Consider the following 16672-nt stretch of genomic DNA (forward strand, 5'->3'; position numbering starts at 1 on the left):
GCAAATGTGTATTCATTGAAGGAGCGCAAGCCAGGCGGACAGCCCGCTGTGTCGGCTTTCTGCGACGCCGTCCGCCTCGTCGACTGGTGACAGCTCGGACAGATGGTCCATCAGCGCACTCTCAAGCACCTCCCACTTGGCCCGTGTGCAACCTCTGGCACCCTTTTGAACAGCCGATTTGAACCGGACGAGTTTGAGCACGATCAGATCGAGCAGCTGCCTAGAGGTTATGCTGAAATCCGGGCTCGCGATGAGCAGTGCTGCTGAAATCGAGGTCGCGGCTGTCGATGCTGCGGTTGCGGTCCCGGCTTGCGTTGCGCCGTTGAGCGGAACGCCAGTGGAGGGTAGAGGCGGAGTCGTCGGCTCGTCATCGAACAGGTCTGCTCCCTCGCCACCGGCTGCTACGACCTCCGCAGCCTTCTCGTTGGCGGACGGGGCGAGGAGGTCACTTGCCACGTTGTTGGGTGTGCTACGCTGCGCCTCGCCGGCACGAATTAGGCCCAGGACCAGGCCCAGCACTCGGACGAGCGATTCGATCGCCCCTTCGTCCGCCTTGGCAAAGTCAAGTCGCTGAATGAAGGAGAGCACGGCGGGTAGAGGCGTGTCGACGCTTTTGAGCGCCGGAGCGACGAGGCACAGCCAGCCCGCGAGCGCCTTTTGCTCTGCTGCATCCGTCTTGCCCATTGTTCGGACTGCCCGATCGACGTTTGACGAGCCCGACGTAGCCAGCAGCGGTCCGACGCCCGACGCCTTGCCCCTCACCCACGTCCTCCCGGCCCCACTCAACAGCCCCGCTGTCACACCCTTGCCCTCCATCCTCGCCCGCAATGCTCCCAACTCAAACGTCTCGCACCCGTTCGCCAACCCAGCATCCCCCTCCACGGCTTGTACGAAAGTATGAAAATCTCGGGCGATCACCTCCCGCACCACCCCGGGACACGCCTCTGTATCCAACAGCAGCGCCAACACTTCCAGCCCAACGGTCCGGGAGGTCGCATTCCGCTTCAACCCATTGGCCAGCGCGCCGTCCACCGACGGAACATCCACCACAGTGCTCTGCAGCCCGCACTCTGCCAAGAAATCCAACACCGGCTGTTGCGGGGTACGCACTATCTCACCCAGCAGCCACACGAGCGCTGACGGGAGGGCGAAGGACAGCAGGTCTTGCAAAAAGTACGACAGTCCACCGCGAAGCGTTTCCAGGTCGATCACGCCGTGCTGGCATGCCGAGATGCTTTGCGAGAAGAGGAGGGGCGAGAGACGAAGCAGGGTGGTCGGCGGTGAGAGGGAGATGAGATCGTCCGAGATGCCTTCGTTGCCGAAGAGGGCGTGGATCCATCGTCCGACAAGGGCGCGTTCGTCCTCGGAAAGGGTGGCGAGGGGCGAACAGAAGGAGGTTGTGGCGAGGTGAGTCGCGAGGAAGGGTGGTGCAGTGTCCTGTGAAGTTTGTGATTCGTCGAGATCGTTGTTCGGCGGAATGTAGCGCGAGATGCGCGACGGGTGTATGGCATAACGATAGCAGAGGAGCTGGGCGAAGAGCAAGATGTTGGACAGGGTGGACGGCTCGTCGCTCGTCTGACCCAGCTCTGGGTGGTCCAACACGCTCGCCAGAGGCTCCAGCATCTCCAACGGGTCAATGTACAGCATCACCGTGTCCAGCACCGCTCCCCCTTCGCATGCGTCTTCGGATAACGCCTTGCACCAGCGCGCGATGCTCTCTAGATCGTGCTGCTCCAACCAGCTTTGCATCTGAAATACGAGCTGACGGGCAAAGCTGAAGTGCGTTCCAGGATCAGAAGCGACGCGATGGAGCAGCTCGTGCGGGTCGTCGGAGGGCACGCGTGTCTCGAAGAGCGTGGAGAGGGCGAGGCCTTCGAGCTGCGCGTCCATGCGAAGGGATTGCGTGAGAGACTGAACCTCCGAGGCGAGCTTGTGACCGTCTGGGAACTCGTCTGCGATGGCTTCGGGTCGTGCTAGGGCGTGTTCGATGGATGCTCGGAGCAGCCATGCTTTGATCGGCTGCGAGGGTGGTGTGTCTAGGCCTAGAACGTCTGTCATCGCGGCAGCCTCTTCGGCGCCGCTGCTCTGCGCGTGTGACTGGCCGGTCGCGCTCTCGCACGTGTTGAGGCGATCCGCCATGACAAGCAGAGCAGCACGGAGGGCGGCTTCGAGCCGCACGTGCGGTGCCTCGAGCCTCTGCCCTCGCAAGGGCAAATCCTGTTGCACGTCGAGCCACTGTTCGAGCTGCAGCACGATCTCGGGAACCATGCCGCAGAGGGCGTTCCTCCAAATGGCGGCATAGACCTCGGCGCCCTTGAAGGCGGGAGGCATCTCGACAATACTTGCGCACGCATCGATGGCCGCGACGAGCAACTCAAAGTAGTACGCCGTGAGCGACTTTTCCAGCGTCAAGGAGGGTGCGGCTGCATTCCGTCTGGCGAGGAATAGTGTCTTGACCGCGTCTAGCTTGCGCTCCCAAGCGACGTGCTGGTCGACGAGGACGTGCATGAGAAGAGCCATCTCCGGCTCCACAGGTGGTTTTTCGGTCGCAGCGATGGAGGAGACATTGAGGAAGTGATCCCACGTCGCTCTTTGTTGCGCATCTTGCCACGTCTCTGCTTTCCTTTTGCGAGCCTGAGTCGAGGTTCTTGACGTGGTTGCGGCTTCCGAGAGCGCCTCGCTGACCTGCTCGACGACGCCGATCTGGCTGGTGAGCGAGCGCAGGAGCGCGATTTCGTCCTTCCAGGCCGGGTTCATCGATTGCAGCACCGCCTCGATCTCGGTGACGCAGGACCTAGACATCGACCGAGTGTGCCGCAAGGCATCATCGTGAGGCTTCAGCTTATAGTCCTTCGATGTCTGAGCGACCGACAGCTTTTGGATGGTGTATGCGAGAAGGCCTTGCGCGACATTGATAAGGACGGTGATTGCGACACGTGGAGCAAGCAAGTTCTGCGGAGAAGCAATGGTCGGGTCGGCGGCGAGAGCCAGCAGGCGTAAGTTAGAGACGACGAATGCCAGCGCTGCTGGAGCGATCGTGCCATCTTTTGAAAGCGCCTCAGAGCTGGCCAACTGGGCCACTGCATTCGAGGGACCGGCGAACAGGCTTTGCAGGAGGTGGAGGAAAGCGGGACTTGAGATGCGGAAGGGAGCTGGCCCTTGAAATGTCATGAGAAGGCCCTGACCGGTGACGGACGAAATCGTCTCAATAGCTGGAACGTTGGCTGCCGCGATCTGGACGTTGGCGAGCAGGTGAAGCGTGACGGTGATGACATCAGTCACGGGGCCCTGATCCGGCTCGACTCCCGAGCGGTTGGCGCTGCCATAGATGAGCGCTTGAAGGTATTCGGTGAGCAAGGGATCGATAGAAGACTGCGATAGGATTTGTTTGACGAGACAGCCAGCCGCCTGCGAGCCTGCGAGCGACATGCCATCCTCATCGTCGCCGCCGGCATCTTGTCGAGAGGCATCGATGCGTCGGACCAGTTGGTGCAGCAAGGAAAGCCACTTAGACTGCGGCAGGCGCCGAGACAGGACCTGCAGGAGCAGCTTCTGGATCAGCTGTTGCGCTTCGCCTTCTGACATTATGGTCTCGAACAGCCACGAGCTGCTTGTGGCTGGAGAGACTCTCGAGTTACTGATCCATCACGTTGAAAGCCAGCAGAGCTGCGACTGGAGTCGGATGGCAGGCTTCGAGCTCCAAGCGGCGAGCGCGCAAGCCGTGATGCGGTGTCCGGAGCTGGTAAGGCAGCCAAGCGCAGCCTGAGGCGAATGGCGAGGCTGGGTCGAAGGGGACGGAAGTAGCAAGTGTGAGGTTGAGAAGAAGGGCCTTTCAGGGTCCGAGCGAAGGTTGATGTGAGAGCATCGGCCAAGTGCATCTCGAGCCGATTTGCGAGTGTTACGCCGCCAGTTCCCCAAGACAAGACGAATTTTGGAATAGGTCACGAGAACACGACTCGAAAGGGACAGGAGCCAGCTGCAGCCCCACCTCATGAGGGTGCATTTGTGCCGCGGCATGAGGTCATGCTCGTGGGCTTGCTCATTGTCGGATGTGACAACCCCGAGGAAAGAGGTTTACGACCCATGACCAGCTGACAGCAGACTGAGCATCTGGAGCGCTGAACCAAGTTTGATTGGTCTCAATCTATGAGTGGGGGCTTCGGCACGATTCAGCTCAGCGACCGACATGCAACGTTCAGCAGAAAGCGAGCCACGTTCACACGGCAGCCTCACGTTGATCCCGCATGTTGGATTTACTACTCTTTTCGGATGTGTCGGCTCGAGACCGCCGCTTCGAGGCTGCAAATTTGAGTTGGAGCCAGAGCGTCAGTCACACTTTCGGCTCACTTCAAACCGCAAGGCCAACACTCGCAACTTTCGAGATCAAAGAGTGCTGACTGTCTCTAGTTTCCCACGCCTCATCCCTCATCGCTCCCACCACCATCACAATCCGTATCGGCTCATCCGACTTGTGTTCGCATCGATCCGAGTTCGTCGATCAGCTACTGCGAATTGTGCGTCGGCTCAGTTCAGCATTTGCTGCTACACGTTAGGTTAGACCGCTATCAGCATACACACAGGCCAGCCCGCCGCAGCTAGATCATGTCGACGCCAACCAACTCCAACAGCGCCGGCAAAGCGCGCGCTATCCCCTCGCCTCGTCACCGGGCCACAGACGATACGTCGGCGTCTACTCCCATTCGCTCGCCCGCGCGAGCGTTCGGCGATGGGTTTGGCCATGCGTCTCCCGCCTTGCCCAACATTCCTCCACGCATCGGCTCGCCCTCAGCGGAGCCATTGAACCTCGCTTCGACCTCGCCGCAGCAGCAGCGACAGGACTCGGGCAACTTTGGCCGCTCTTTCAACAGAACCATGTCGATCGATCCGCCTTCTCGTGACAGCGCCTCCTTGGCTCCCCCGTCCTTGAACTCGGGCCTCTCGACGCCGAGCAACCTTGACAACCTCGATTCCATGCCCTTCTCGGACGAGCGCAAAGCACGCATCATCGAACGACACCTGGCTCGACCTGATGCCAATCGCGATTCGGTCTCGATTCCTTCTTCCGAACATACCGACGAGAGCTACACCAGCGAAGACGCGCACGGCTCTTCTACCCCTCACCAGGGAGCAGTCGCCGATGGCAATGGCGAATCGCCCTCCGAGATTGCCATCGAAGGAGTAGACGAGAGCTACATTGGCCCACACCAGATGCAAGGCGGTGCCATCACCGACGATGTTTACCGCTGGGCCCACAAGAACCGTAGAGTGTCCGCTAGACGCACTCGCAGCGAGAGTCTCCACATGCCTCGCACTGCCACCATCGACCCCGAACTCGACGTGCAAGGCATCAAGGAGCCAGGAGGATTCCGACGGTTCTTCGTCGTCAACCGTGCCGAGGAGCAGGGCCGACCTGCTCCCCGAGCGCTTCGCAGTTTCATCGATTTCCTCAGCTTGTACGGTCACTTCGCCGGAGAGTTCCTCGAGGAAGACGATGATGACGATGACGACGAAGACGACGACTACGATGATGATGATGACGACGACTCGCGCGCGATCCCCGGTACTAGTCGCGGCGCTGGCAATGGCGACACCGAAAACTCTGGCTTGCTCCGTCGACGCAGAGGTCTCCAGCGAAACGACACTCAAGCGCGCATGCGCAAGGCTAGCAAGGAGCGTCGCCGTGGTGAGGCCACGGTGCTTGACGCCGTCATGATGCTGCTCAAGTCGTTTGTCGGCACCGGTGTGCTCTTCCTCGGCAAGGCCTTCTTCAACGGTGGTCTGCTCTTCTCGACCATCACGCTCTGCTCGGTGGCCATCATCTCGCTCGTCTCATTCCTGCTGCTTGTCAAGACCAACCTCAACTGCCCCGGCTCGTTCGGTGACATGGGTGGCATCCTCTACGGTCCGCGTATGCGTCTTGCCATCCTCGCCTCTATCGTCCTGTCCCAGCTTGGCTTCGTTGCCGCCTACACTGTGTTTGTTGCGCAGAACATGCAGGCGTTCGTGCTGGCTGTGACGCAGTGCAAGACGTTGGTCCCTGTATGGGCGCTCATCTTGGGTCAGATGGCCGTCTTCCTGCCGCTCTCGCTCATCCGACGAATTGCCAAGCTCTCGACGACGGCTCTCATCGCCGATGTCTTCATCCTGTTCGGCATCGTCTACCTCTTCCAATACGAGATCGCCAAGGTGGCCAAGGAGGGCATGGCGGACGTGGTCATGTTCAACAGCAAGGACTTCCCGCTGTTCATCGGCACGGCCGTCTTCACCTTCGAGGGTATCGGTCTGGTCATCCCGATCACCGAGTCGATGAAGGAGCCCGAGAAGTTCCCTCGTGCGCTGACGGGTGTCATGGCGTTCGTCATGGTGCTCTTCGCCTCCGCCGGCGCGCTGTCCTACATGGCGTTCGGCTCCGAGATCCAGACCGTGGTCATCACCAACCTGCCGCAAACGTCGCGCTTCGTTCAAGCCATGCAGTTCCTCTACAGCATCGCCATCCTCCTCTCGACACCCCTGCAGCTCTTCCCGGCGCTCGCCGTGCTCGAAAAGGGCATCTTCAACAAGAAGTCCGGCAAGTACAACTGGAAGGTCAAGACCGAGAAGAATCTCTTCCGGTTCCTCGTCGTGGCCGTTTCCTGCCTGGCTGCGTGGGCGGGCGCCAACGACCTGGACAAGTTTGTTTCGCTCATCGGATCGGTCGCCTGCGTTCCTCTTTGCTTTATTTACCCGCCGCTGCTGCATTTGAAGGCCAACGCGACCAGGACTGCGACCAAGGCGCTCAACTACGCCATGCTCTTCTTCGGCATCGTCTGCGTGGTGTTTGCTGGAAGTCAGACGATCAAGGCGATGCTGGAGAGCTCTAAACCGAGCGGCCCGCCCAAGTGCTCGCCGCGATAGACGGCGTTTCTCAAGTCATTTTGTTCGCTTTCACTTGTTAAGGTCACTTTCTCACAAGCAATATAGACGCTTTCTCAATCAGCAGCTTTTAACGCGGACGGAGATTGATCAGAGCATTGTCATTGAGTTCAACAGACAGACTTTCAGACCTCTAGAGCTTGGGGAGGACGTGGTCAGCGCCGCTGACCTCGACGGCGCCCGGGTTGGGTTCAGCGCTGAAGTCGACGACCTTCAAATCATCCACAATGAGCGCATAGCGGCCGGTGCGTTCGCCGAAGCCCATGGCGCTGAGGTCGGCGGTGCTGCCCACACCCTTGGAGAACTCGAGTCCGAGGTCGGTGGCGAAGATCACCTTGTCGGCAGCATTGTTCTGGCGACCCCAGGCGGACATCACAAAAGGATCGTTTTGAGCAAGCACGACGATCTGATCAACACCCTTCGACTTGAATTCGTCGATCTGCTTGATGTAGGGTGGGATGTGGTTCACGTGGCACGTGGCTGCGATATCCAAGAACAAGACTCTCGTCAATGCTTGTTCCGAACATGATTCGAACGGGGGTTGAGAGAAGACTTACGGGTGTAGGCACCGGGAACGGCAACAATGACGACCTTCTTGCCCTTGAACGCCTCGTGGGTTTGCACCTTGGTGGGCGCACCGCACGCCGCGCCGTCGGCGAGCTCGGGCGTGTACGGCACGTACATGAAGGTCGAGTTGGGGATCTGGTCGCCTTTGGAGATGGTCTGCGTGCGTGACGTCGTTGCGAAGAAGCGATGCGTCGTCGATCCAGTCGAGCATCGAACGGGTGCGATGGCGGTTCGCGCAGTTGGTAGGGTGGGGGTGGAGCGAGCAAAAGGGGAAGCGGAGGTGGTGGTGGTGAGTCCCCGAATCGCGGCAGGTCGAACCAGTGCTGGCCGAGATGTGGCCACACGCGCAGCAGCGATGACCGAGGAGGTAAGAGGCTTGCTTACCATTTTTGCGATGAAGTTGTTCGGAAATGTGATATGGGAGTGGTTGGAACAGAAGAAAGGATCGACGTCCCGTTTATATGCTGTTTGAGAAGGTGGGAAGAGCATGACTAGATCTCGGCACCAGACGCCGTCGGTTTGCCGAAGGGAGATCCTGCTGTTGTGAGCTCACCGCACCTTTGGGTTGCGTCCGTGCGCTCAGGCTGGAACTCGTTCGCCGAAAAAAGGGCACAGAGCCACACTCTAAACTCTTCTCAGCTGTTCCTTCGCCCAATTATAGCCGAATTCGCTTTTTCGCGGATTGTGTTAGACCTCATGGACCTCTTTCTCTGGATCGCCGATCTGGGAGACCAACACCCTGTGCTACGCGCTTTCCGAAAACCTATCCGCACTTGCAGCTAACACCAGCGAGTACCGTTACGCGTTTCATACCGTATTCCAATCTTCCATCATCGTCATCCACACTCGCGCACACAATGAATGCGCCAACAGCCAAACGACCTCGTCATTCGGACGACTACGACGGCGCGCCATCGCTCACCGCCAACCGCAGCAGCTTTTACGACAATGTTCCGCGCACATCCATGACTCGGATCCCGTCGGCTCAGCAGACTGCTTCGAGCTCAGCCATGCCTGCTCCTAACCTTCCCTCTCATCTCAACGGCGCCAACGGCAGTGGCACTTCCAAGACTTCTCCTCATCTCTCCGCTCGGCGACTCGCAGGCTACCTCAGCTCGGACAACGAAGAGATGGCACCGGCGAAATCGTCCTCCACCACGGGCGTTCGAGGCCGGGGTCGGGGTCGGGGACGAGGACGAGGTGGTGCACGCACGACAACTCGTCGATCGCGCGAAGACGACGACGCGCCTAATCCGCTCACCTTTCAATGTCGCTCGTGCTTTCGACTGCTAGGTGACTCCTTTGCCTTCGTAGCCACCGATACCGAGCTCGGCTACGTCATCCTCTCGGACGTCAGCGAGATCGTTACCCAAGATACTGTCTACGAAACCAGCACGGAGCCGGGGAAGGACATCGGATCGACCTTTGCCCGTCTCCGCTGTGCAGGGTGCAACACGACGATCGGGAGGAATTACAGAACGACCCCGAGAGATCTGGACGACCTCAGGGACTGTTTTTCGCTGGAAGTGGATGCGGTGTATACATATCAGCTCGGGTCGAACTATACGCGACAGACCGAGCCGCCCGAAGAAGAGGCGGAGGAAGGAAAAACGCAAAAGGCGTCGAGACAGATCGTCGATACCGCTGGTGGAGGGGAGGATGCACAGGCGCTGAGGGAGAAGATGGAGAAGACGCGCGCGTTGACGATCGAGTTGAGCGACCGGTTGATTCGTGCAGAGGAGGACATTCGGCGATACAGCGCCCTGGTTGATCAGCTGGTCGCGTCCAAGCAGGAGTCGACAGAAGCGCCGGAAGAGAAGGAAGGTGAGGGGGATGCAGCAGTGGCCACCTCGGAAGCGCCAGGAACCCCACCACTGGACCAAACAGACGTGCCAGAAGCAACAGAGACAAAGGAGCCAGAACCCGAATCGACAGCAGCGCAAGAGACGGAAGTGGTGGTAGAGCTGGAAGCCCAGCCGTCCCAACCCGCGACGCCAGCGAGGGAGAAGCGCGTCAGCCGATCGAGCAAAGCTGCCGACTCGGCGGTCACCAGTGGATCATCGTTGACGACGACTACGTCGACCAGGAGCAGCAGGAGGAGCGGCTTGAGTCCCGCGAGGTTTCTATGACATTTTTATCACGCGCTCAATCTCAATGAGCTCATCACATGCAGAGTGCTGGGATTCAAGCGATGCGTTGTGTGTGTCTGTCGACGATGTCGAGACTGGTTGTATTCGACGTGGCGGACGAGACATTCGCGCGCTTGAAAGCTGTCTAGGACACGCGCGAGACGTACGAGTTGTACAGCTCGCTCACGAAGTCCGGGTTCGTCTGTGTTGCCCGCACAAACGTGGATGTCAGTATCATTCTTCGCGGCTTCACACATCCTCAATCGTGTTGAACACTTACGTGAACCATGCTCAGCAGCTCGGTGACGAACTCGCGCCTTGAGAGCGGCTGGCCGTCGTCGCCGAGTCCGATGCGGTCGCGGATGGCTTGTTCGATCAGCTCCGACATCTTTGGTGCGCCGCCTGATGTGGCCGATGTCGGTTCGGGTTGTGGTGGTGGTGTTGTCGGCTTCGGTGGCTCTGATGGCTCGGTGGTGGCTGTGGGCGCAGAAGTGCTGGGTCCGCCTAGCAGGGCGAGCAGGTTTTGCGAGTGGGTGGCGGGTGTTGGCTCTGCTACTGACTTGGACGCTTCAGTGGCCGGAGCAGTGTTTGATGGAGCGTTGTCGAGCGAGACAGCGTTCTGAAAGAGCGAGTCGAGGAGGTTTGCTCCGTTCGATGCGGCTTGCGGTGCTGCTTCCTTCTCTGTCGATTCTTCTCCCGACTGCGCCGGCGTCGACGCCGGCGCACTGCTGCCAAACAGATCGTCCAAGTTGATCTGTCTGCTGACCTCGCTGTCGGTGCTCGCAATGGCGGATGGTGCCGGTGTCGAACTTGCCTCGTCTGCGCTGTCCTTCTCGACCATCAGCGGCGCTGTTGTCGTCTGCTTCGCATTCCTCTTCGGCTTCCCGTTCACCTTGCCCTTCCCACCCTTCGCTTCGGTCTCCTTCCCATTCTTCTTTTCCGCCTGCTTGGACTCCCCGGCTGCGGAGCTCGACTGCTCCGCAACGCGCACCACCTCGGCACTGGGCGCCTCGACCATCTGCTGCAGCCTCAACAGCTTGTCCCCCACACTCATCCTCTGACCCGGCTCGAACACCCAGATGCCGTACACTTCGTCGTTCGCCTCTGGCCGATAGATGATGAATTCCGGTGTGATCTCCAGGTCGTCATCCGGCGTCACGTCCGCAGAGAAGTTTTCCACCCCGTTGCGGTTCATCAGGAAGAACCCGTTGTACGGCGGCAGTCGACGGCGGAAGAGAAAGAGTGGACCTTCCACACCCGTCTTGGTCCACTCGCCATTGTTGTAGTTGTACAAGACGACAAAGGAGGCTGTCTCGAAGATCGATACGATCGATGGATCGTGTCTGCGGAGCACTTTGAGATTGAATGAGGACCGCGCCTCGGCTGTGGATGCCATGTTGGCGGACTGAGGGCCGGTCGGGCTGTGACTTCGGGCGCTGCGGATAGCGCGAGACTGCGATGAGAGCTCTGCTCGGTGAAGTGACTGAAGAATGCGTAATCTTCTTCGCCTTCCGCTCGTAGAAGGGATGTGTTTGTGAGGTGGAAAGACACGATTTGGCTCGTGCAAACGCGCCTTGTTGGTGTGGAGAAAAGTTGGCCGCGTTCCGAGCGGGACGCTGCTGCGCATTCCTTTCTCAGAAGTCCCCACCACACTTGTTGCACTCAGCATCGACACTCTGCCACACCAGACATCTTGCCATCAGCTTGCTTTCTCACCCTCATCAGCCCTTTGATGTACCCTTATGCTCTGTCAGACGCTTCCGTGCAACTGTCTGCTTGCACCGCTCTACTCAAACCCGCTCCCGATCTAACACCCGTCTTTACCTCTCCCGTTTGTCACCATGGCGACCTCCCATATTCTCGATCAGGGCGATCGAGAGCTAGCGCAGATCCTTGCGCGCCTAGAATGGCCCGAGACGGGGAACTTCAATATCCGAGTTGAGCTTTGTTACTTGATGTTCGACGAGGCTGTACCTGATAGGGTGGACGTCGAAATCGCTATTGGTCTTATCATGAACCATCGATTCTTCTCAACCCTCAAGAACTTGCTCAACACACACCGCGCACAGCTCGATCCCGACTTTGTCAGAAAGCTGGAGCACGGTTCGACCGAGGGTGCATTTCGTCGCTTATCTCAGGCCATCTCCGCGATTCCAGCTTCCTACAAAGCGACTTTCGGTTCCTACACAGCCATCTTCGATGCCATGCCAATGGAAGAGCGCATGGCCTTCTTACTCCGCCGCATCTTCGATTCATCTCCGCCCGGACATTCTTCGAACGACGAGGTCACAAACATTCAGGCATCGACCGGGGGCTTGAATATGCATTAAGACGGGATAAGACGCTGTTCTTCTCCGAACCTGAAAGATTTTGGTCCTTTCTACGCAATTTGACGCTACAAATCGAGCTTCATCTCGCCGAGATCTGAGAACGAAGCAGTGGCATGGCCCTCCTCGCCAGACACGAGCTGCATCGGAGACTGCGCTTCCGACGGTTGCAGCTCCGGCCAGCTTCCCTCCTGGACCTGGGCTCTACCGCGCCCCACCTTGTGGCGGGATCGTCCTCGCCAGTGCTCATCATGCCCGTCGTTCGATAGCCTCGAAGCCTGACTTCGACCGCGGCGGCTGAGCTCCTTGTCCTCTTCGCCGTCCTGCTGCTCCTCTTCCTCGATCGGATCGACCGATGAGCGGCGAGGCAGCCCGGTGCGCTGATCGAATCCTTCCAGCCAGGCTGTGAGCGCCGGCGTGTTGGAGATCGCATCATGAGCAGAGCTGGAATGAGACGAGTTCATACCGCTCTGGTGCATCGACTGCGACTGACTCGATTGCTGTTCCATCGGCATGCCCAGACTGAGCAGGTTCATGGCGCTGAAGTCTTGCACCGGCTGCTGCTGGGACATTTGACCGAAGGGATGAGGCTGCTGCTGCTGCGGTTGTGGCTGCTGCATGTGGTCGCCAAACATCCCGTTGTCAGGCTGGTTGAAGAAGGCGTGCATCATGCCGAGCCCTTGCTGCGGATCCGTGGTCGGAGGGGCCTGCATGCCTGACGCCGCGAGCGCTTGATGAGATCGAGCCAGCTCCGCCTCGAGAAACCCGATTCGACCCATCTGCATGTCGAGGAACTGCTGCAGGTGTCGGATGTACTCGACGCTCTTGCGCAGGATGATGCCCTTGTTCGGTTTGGCCTGTGCTGCTGCCAATGCTGCGCTGTTGGCGTCGACAGGTGCGAGCGCCGCAGCGTACGCCTCGGTCGAGGACTTTGGCAAGTTGCCTTGCCCATCAGCGCCGCCCGACATCGGATCTCCCTTGGCTGCTGCAGCCGCGGCCGCCGCTAGTGCCGCCTTGGCAGCCAAGGCAGGTGCAAACGTACCGCTATTACCACCCTGAGTTGAAGTGGCAATGGCATCGAGCAGCATCGCTTCGGGCAGCAAGGTAGCAAGCTCGGTGATCTTCTCGTTGATGTTATCTCGCCTGCGACGCTCGACGGCGTTGTGCGACTCGCGACGCTTTCGACGCTTCTCGGCCAGCTTCTTTGCTTCCGCCTCGCTCTTGCCGCCTGTACTAGTGGTGGGCGGGTCATCGTCATCGTCGTCCTCGTCATCGTCCTCTTCCTGCGGCGGCTCTTCCGAGCTGGTCTTCTTGAGATCGTGCTTGGCAGCTTCCGCTTTGATGTCCTTGACGAGTTTGTCTCGTGAGGCCTGCGAAGTGCTCTTGCTGAGCCGGCGTGGCTTGGTGATCGGAGCTGCTTTCGTCTCGCCTGCCTGCGATGCCTCGCCGGCTTGCACTTCTGCACTTTGCGGCGCTGAAGGGAAGGACGGCTGGTTGGGTTGCTCGCTGACCGAGTCCAGGCCGGGACGATGCGTGGCTTGCGAGTACGGTGGGAACAGGAAGGGGTTGAACGTCTCTTCCTGCCTGCTAGGCATCTGATGCATCGCCGCCGAGACGGGAGGAGTCTGAAGGTTCAGATGCGCCATGCTCGCGTGAAAGCTGAGCGGCGTTGGCAGTGACGAGGACGCGGAAGTGGTGCCTGGCTGCCCATGTGCTCCATAGGACCCTCGGTCGTTGAAGTTGAGATGCAGATTGCCGGCGTTCGAGGTATCTGGCGTTCCGAAAAGGCTCCAGCGGTGGCTCTGAGCCTGAAAGCTGGACGACAGACCCATGGATGAACCAGTAGCGGCAGCGGATGAAGAGGTCGAGCGAGTAGGAGCGGGTGGATTCTGGTTTGTTTGCATGTTGCCGGCCAAAGCGGCAGGTCCTACGGTGGCTCTGCGGTTGACCCGTGCTCGCGAGGAAGGCGCTTTGCCTACGCCTCCTCTGTCAAGGGACGGCGAGCGCTCGGAGGCACCTGCTGCGGCGCGGTTGCGACTTCGGCTCAAGCTACGAGCGGTCTTGGATCGGTGGGTCGAAGATGCATTGCTTGTGGAACGGTGATGACGCGTACCTGTGCCCTTGGGCAAGCTTCCAACCGTGGTGCCAAGGGAACTAGGCGACAGGATGCTGGTGGCGATCGTCGAGGTCGTCTCGCCGTTGGAGCCGTCGGGGGAGTCGCCGTCATCCATGGAGGAAGTGTCCTTGCTGAGACGGCTCAAAGCATCGTGCGCAGGCCGCACAGTGCCAAAAGTGCGAGAAGGTAGGCCATACATGTCGAGAGAGCCCGTGTAAGGAATGTTGACGTACGACTCGCCAAAAGCACGATCCGAAGCATTGTCCATCTTGGCGTTGGTGTCCGATTCAGCTTGATGATGATGACCGGCGATGTCGGTGCCGTTGGAGGAGTTGACAGTGGTCGCTGGTGAGAATTGGTTCCAAAGGTCGTCATTAAGTAGGATGTCGGTGTCGATGAAGCTACTGGGCAGACCATTCGTACCGAACGGACCAAAGAAGTTGCCGGAAGTGGTTGCGCACGCCGGTTGTGAGAAATGCGAGCTGGCGGTGGAGGCGCCGTTCGGAGCTGCACTGGCGTTTGAACCGATAGCAGGACCGGCACCGGTTACCGAGAGGCTGCCCACCGGTGCGCCCGTGTCGAAACCGTGTTGACGCTTCTTGGGCATCATGATGTCGATGCTTTGAGGCGCCGCCACCTCGATCGAAGCAGGCATGAGATGCTAGGGGCGGTATCAAGGACCGTGAAGGGCAGAATGAAAGCACGGAGATGGTGGAGGCGAGGACCGAGATGATCACGGCCTATGCCGTTTGTTTCTTCGCGCGCTGGATTCTTGTTTGCTTGCCGTCTGCGTGCGCTTCAGATAGCGCCTCGATGGTCGAATGAAGAGACACGAAATGAGCTTGGCGGGATAGGAAGTCAGCGGGATACGGCTGAGAAAGCAGGTGTCGAACGGACGCAACTGGGTGGGCGGATCGAGTTGGTGAACTGTCCCGGCGATCGGCTGGGCCTGAGCCTAGTTTCGTTGTCAGTGCCGTCAAATGAGGGGCCGCGTTCGTACGGGCGGAATGGGCAGCTGGAGGTCGTTGATGATGACGAGACAAGGAACGCGAGACCCGAGCACCAAAAGGGATGGTGAAGGTCTTGATGAAAGTGCGCGTGCACAGGGAAGAGCAGGGGCTGCGCAGCAAGTGTGTGTGTGATGGCAGTCAGCGTCAGCACGAAGGTGAAGAAGAAAGGATGGATGATGGAGTGGGATGAAGAAGTGGGGCTGACAATGGATGCGAAGCGATGCAGCCGATTGAGGCACGACGCACAGTCTGTGTGGGGTGTGAGGGGGCGTTGCGGGGTCTCGACACGGTCACAGTCACCCATCGCAGGGAAGCGGTGTAGCGTGTCAATTTTTGGAGATACAAAGAGCAGCCAAGGAGGCGCAGAACAGACATCTGTCGCAGACTGAACAAAGCGAAGCTCGACTCAACATAGCCCGCCCCACACGGGCATGCGCCGTGGGCGAATCGCAACCAAGCGGAAAGAAGAGCCGAACCCACTCTCCTGGCTGGCTTTGAACGCGTGTCTCTGAGCTTTTGGCTTGCTGAGCGGGTGAGTAAGAGGCAGTGACTAAGTTGAAGCAGGGCAGGCAGACTGAGGCGCGAAGTGACCGATTCAGCCAAACTTATTTGACCGAGAAAAATGCGGGGAAGCGGGCGGAAGTGCCTTTCCATGGATTAAGCGAGGGGCGAAGGGGCGAAGAAGGGGCGAAAACATGCGAGGACGTGCTCAGCCCACGAGTGTGCTCTGGTGCCTCCTCTCTCTGCAAAAAGAGATCCCTTCCTGACAGCCACTTCTGACTGGCCTCGCTTCGAGCTTGGGTCCGTGGATCCCCCACACTTTTTTTTCTGTTCCGTCCATGGAATTCATTTTCCGAAGGGCAGAAAAAAAAGGATTTCAAAAAAGGTCAATCGCAGGATACAAACCGAATGGACCGGAACGGTAAAATCAAAGTGCCAAGGTACAGCCAGAGACTCTGCTTTGAACTTTACCCCAAAAACTTGTTGCATTCGAGGACGAGGAGAAGGAGGGACGAATAGGCTTGCACCTCTTCGAGTCAGGAAGCGGCAGGGGCTGTAGGTCAGACAGGCATGCATCCGGGTGCGCCAGCCTTACGCCATTCTGCGGATGACAGGAGGCGGACCATCTCGAGCGAGCGCATCTTCTACAGGATGCTCGTCACAAGATGCAGCTGGAGCATTCTGGAGCGTCTTCCGGCGTTGACAGCAGCCTGTCAAAAGTTTGCATCGGAGCATCCGATGCATTCCCACAGCTCTGATAGGTTGTGCGGCCACAGACTCGGCAGATCCGTCAATTGAGAAGAAAACTTCTCGTGACCCTACGTTCTTCTTGCCGATGAAACGACGGAAGTCTCCGTCCTGATCATGCTCTCCTTCAATTGTCCGCTGCAAGATGCCACATGACACTTCATCAAGTCCGACTGTTTCAAGAAGATTGCAGACAAGCGACCCACTCTTCGATTGTTTCTTCCTGAAGATCGACGTCTGCGCCTTCTCGCTTGTGCTGCAGCAATCAAGGAAGAAGTCGCAAGACGTCGGCCAATTCTACGGTGCTTCGCGACCATCACCTCTTGGCGTCTTGTGGCGTGGAAGCTATCGAACGCTGATTGG

At 58.9% G+C, this 16672-nt stretch overlaps 6 protein-coding genes across 6 annotated transcripts; 2 read left to right on the forward strand and 4 right to left on the reverse strand.

Annotated features, from left to right (window-relative positions):
* Positions 1-12: 12 nt before the first annotated feature.
* PSEUBRA_005498 (uncharacterized protein) lies at positions 13-3585 on the reverse strand (the record flags this gene model as incomplete). The annotated part of the gene is made up of 1 exon (XM_016438920.1): positions 13-3585. One exon carries the CDS (start codon positions 3583-3585, stop codon positions 13-15), a length of 3573 nt encoding a protein of 1190 aa, XP_016290221.1.
* Positions 3586-4602: 1017 nt separating this feature from the next.
* PSEUBRA_005499 (Amino acid transporter, transmembrane) lies at positions 4603-6894 on the forward strand (the record flags this gene model as incomplete). The annotated part of the gene is made up of 1 exon (XM_016438907.2): positions 4603-6894. The coding sequence occupies one exon, from the start codon at positions 4603-4605 to the stop codon at positions 6892-6894; it is 2292 nt and encodes a 763-aa protein (XP_016290222.2).
* A 151-nt stretch (positions 6895-7045) lies between these two features.
* PSEUBRA_005500 (Redoxin) lies at positions 7046-7866 on the reverse strand (the record flags this gene model as incomplete). The annotated part of the gene is made up of 2 exons (XM_016438926.1): positions 7046-7392; positions 7470-7866. 2 exons carry the CDS (start codon positions 7864-7866, stop codon positions 7046-7048), a joined length of 744 nt encoding a protein of 247 aa, XP_016290223.1.
* A 470-nt stretch (positions 7867-8336) lies between these two features.
* Positions 8337-9608, forward strand: PSEUBRA_005501 (Yippee/Mis18; the record flags this gene model as incomplete). Its single annotated transcript, XM_016438909.2, has 1 exon — positions 8337-9608. One exon carries the CDS (start codon positions 8337-8339, stop codon positions 9606-9608), a length of 1272 nt encoding a protein of 423 aa, XP_016290224.2.
* Positions 9609-9753: 145 nt separating this feature from the next.
* PSEUBRA_005502 (Dcp1-like decapping) lies at positions 9754-11004 on the reverse strand (the record flags this gene model as incomplete). The annotated part of the gene is made up of 2 exons (XM_016438923.1): positions 9754-9810; positions 9889-11004. The coding sequence occupies 2 exons, from the start codon at positions 11002-11004 to the stop codon at positions 9754-9756; spliced, it is 1173 nt and encodes a 390-aa protein (XP_016290225.1).
* A 999-nt stretch (positions 11005-12003) lies between these two features.
* PSEUBRA_005503 (Myc-type, basic helix-loop-helix (bHLH) domain protein) lies at positions 12004-14661 on the reverse strand (the record flags this gene model as incomplete). The annotated part of the gene is made up of 1 exon (XM_059465550.1): positions 12004-14661. One exon carries the CDS (start codon positions 14659-14661, stop codon positions 12004-12006), a length of 2658 nt encoding a protein of 885 aa, XP_059320387.1.
* Positions 14662-16672: the final 2011 nt, after the last annotated feature.

Source organism: Kalmanozyma brasiliensis, assembly GCF_000497045.1.
Source record: "Kalmanozyma brasiliensis GHG001 unplaced genomic scaffold PSEUBRA_SCAF6, whole genome shotgun sequence".
In the NCBI taxonomy this organism is placed as follows: Eukaryota; Fungi; Basidiomycota; class Ustilaginomycetes; order Ustilaginales; genus Kalmanozyma; species Kalmanozyma brasiliensis.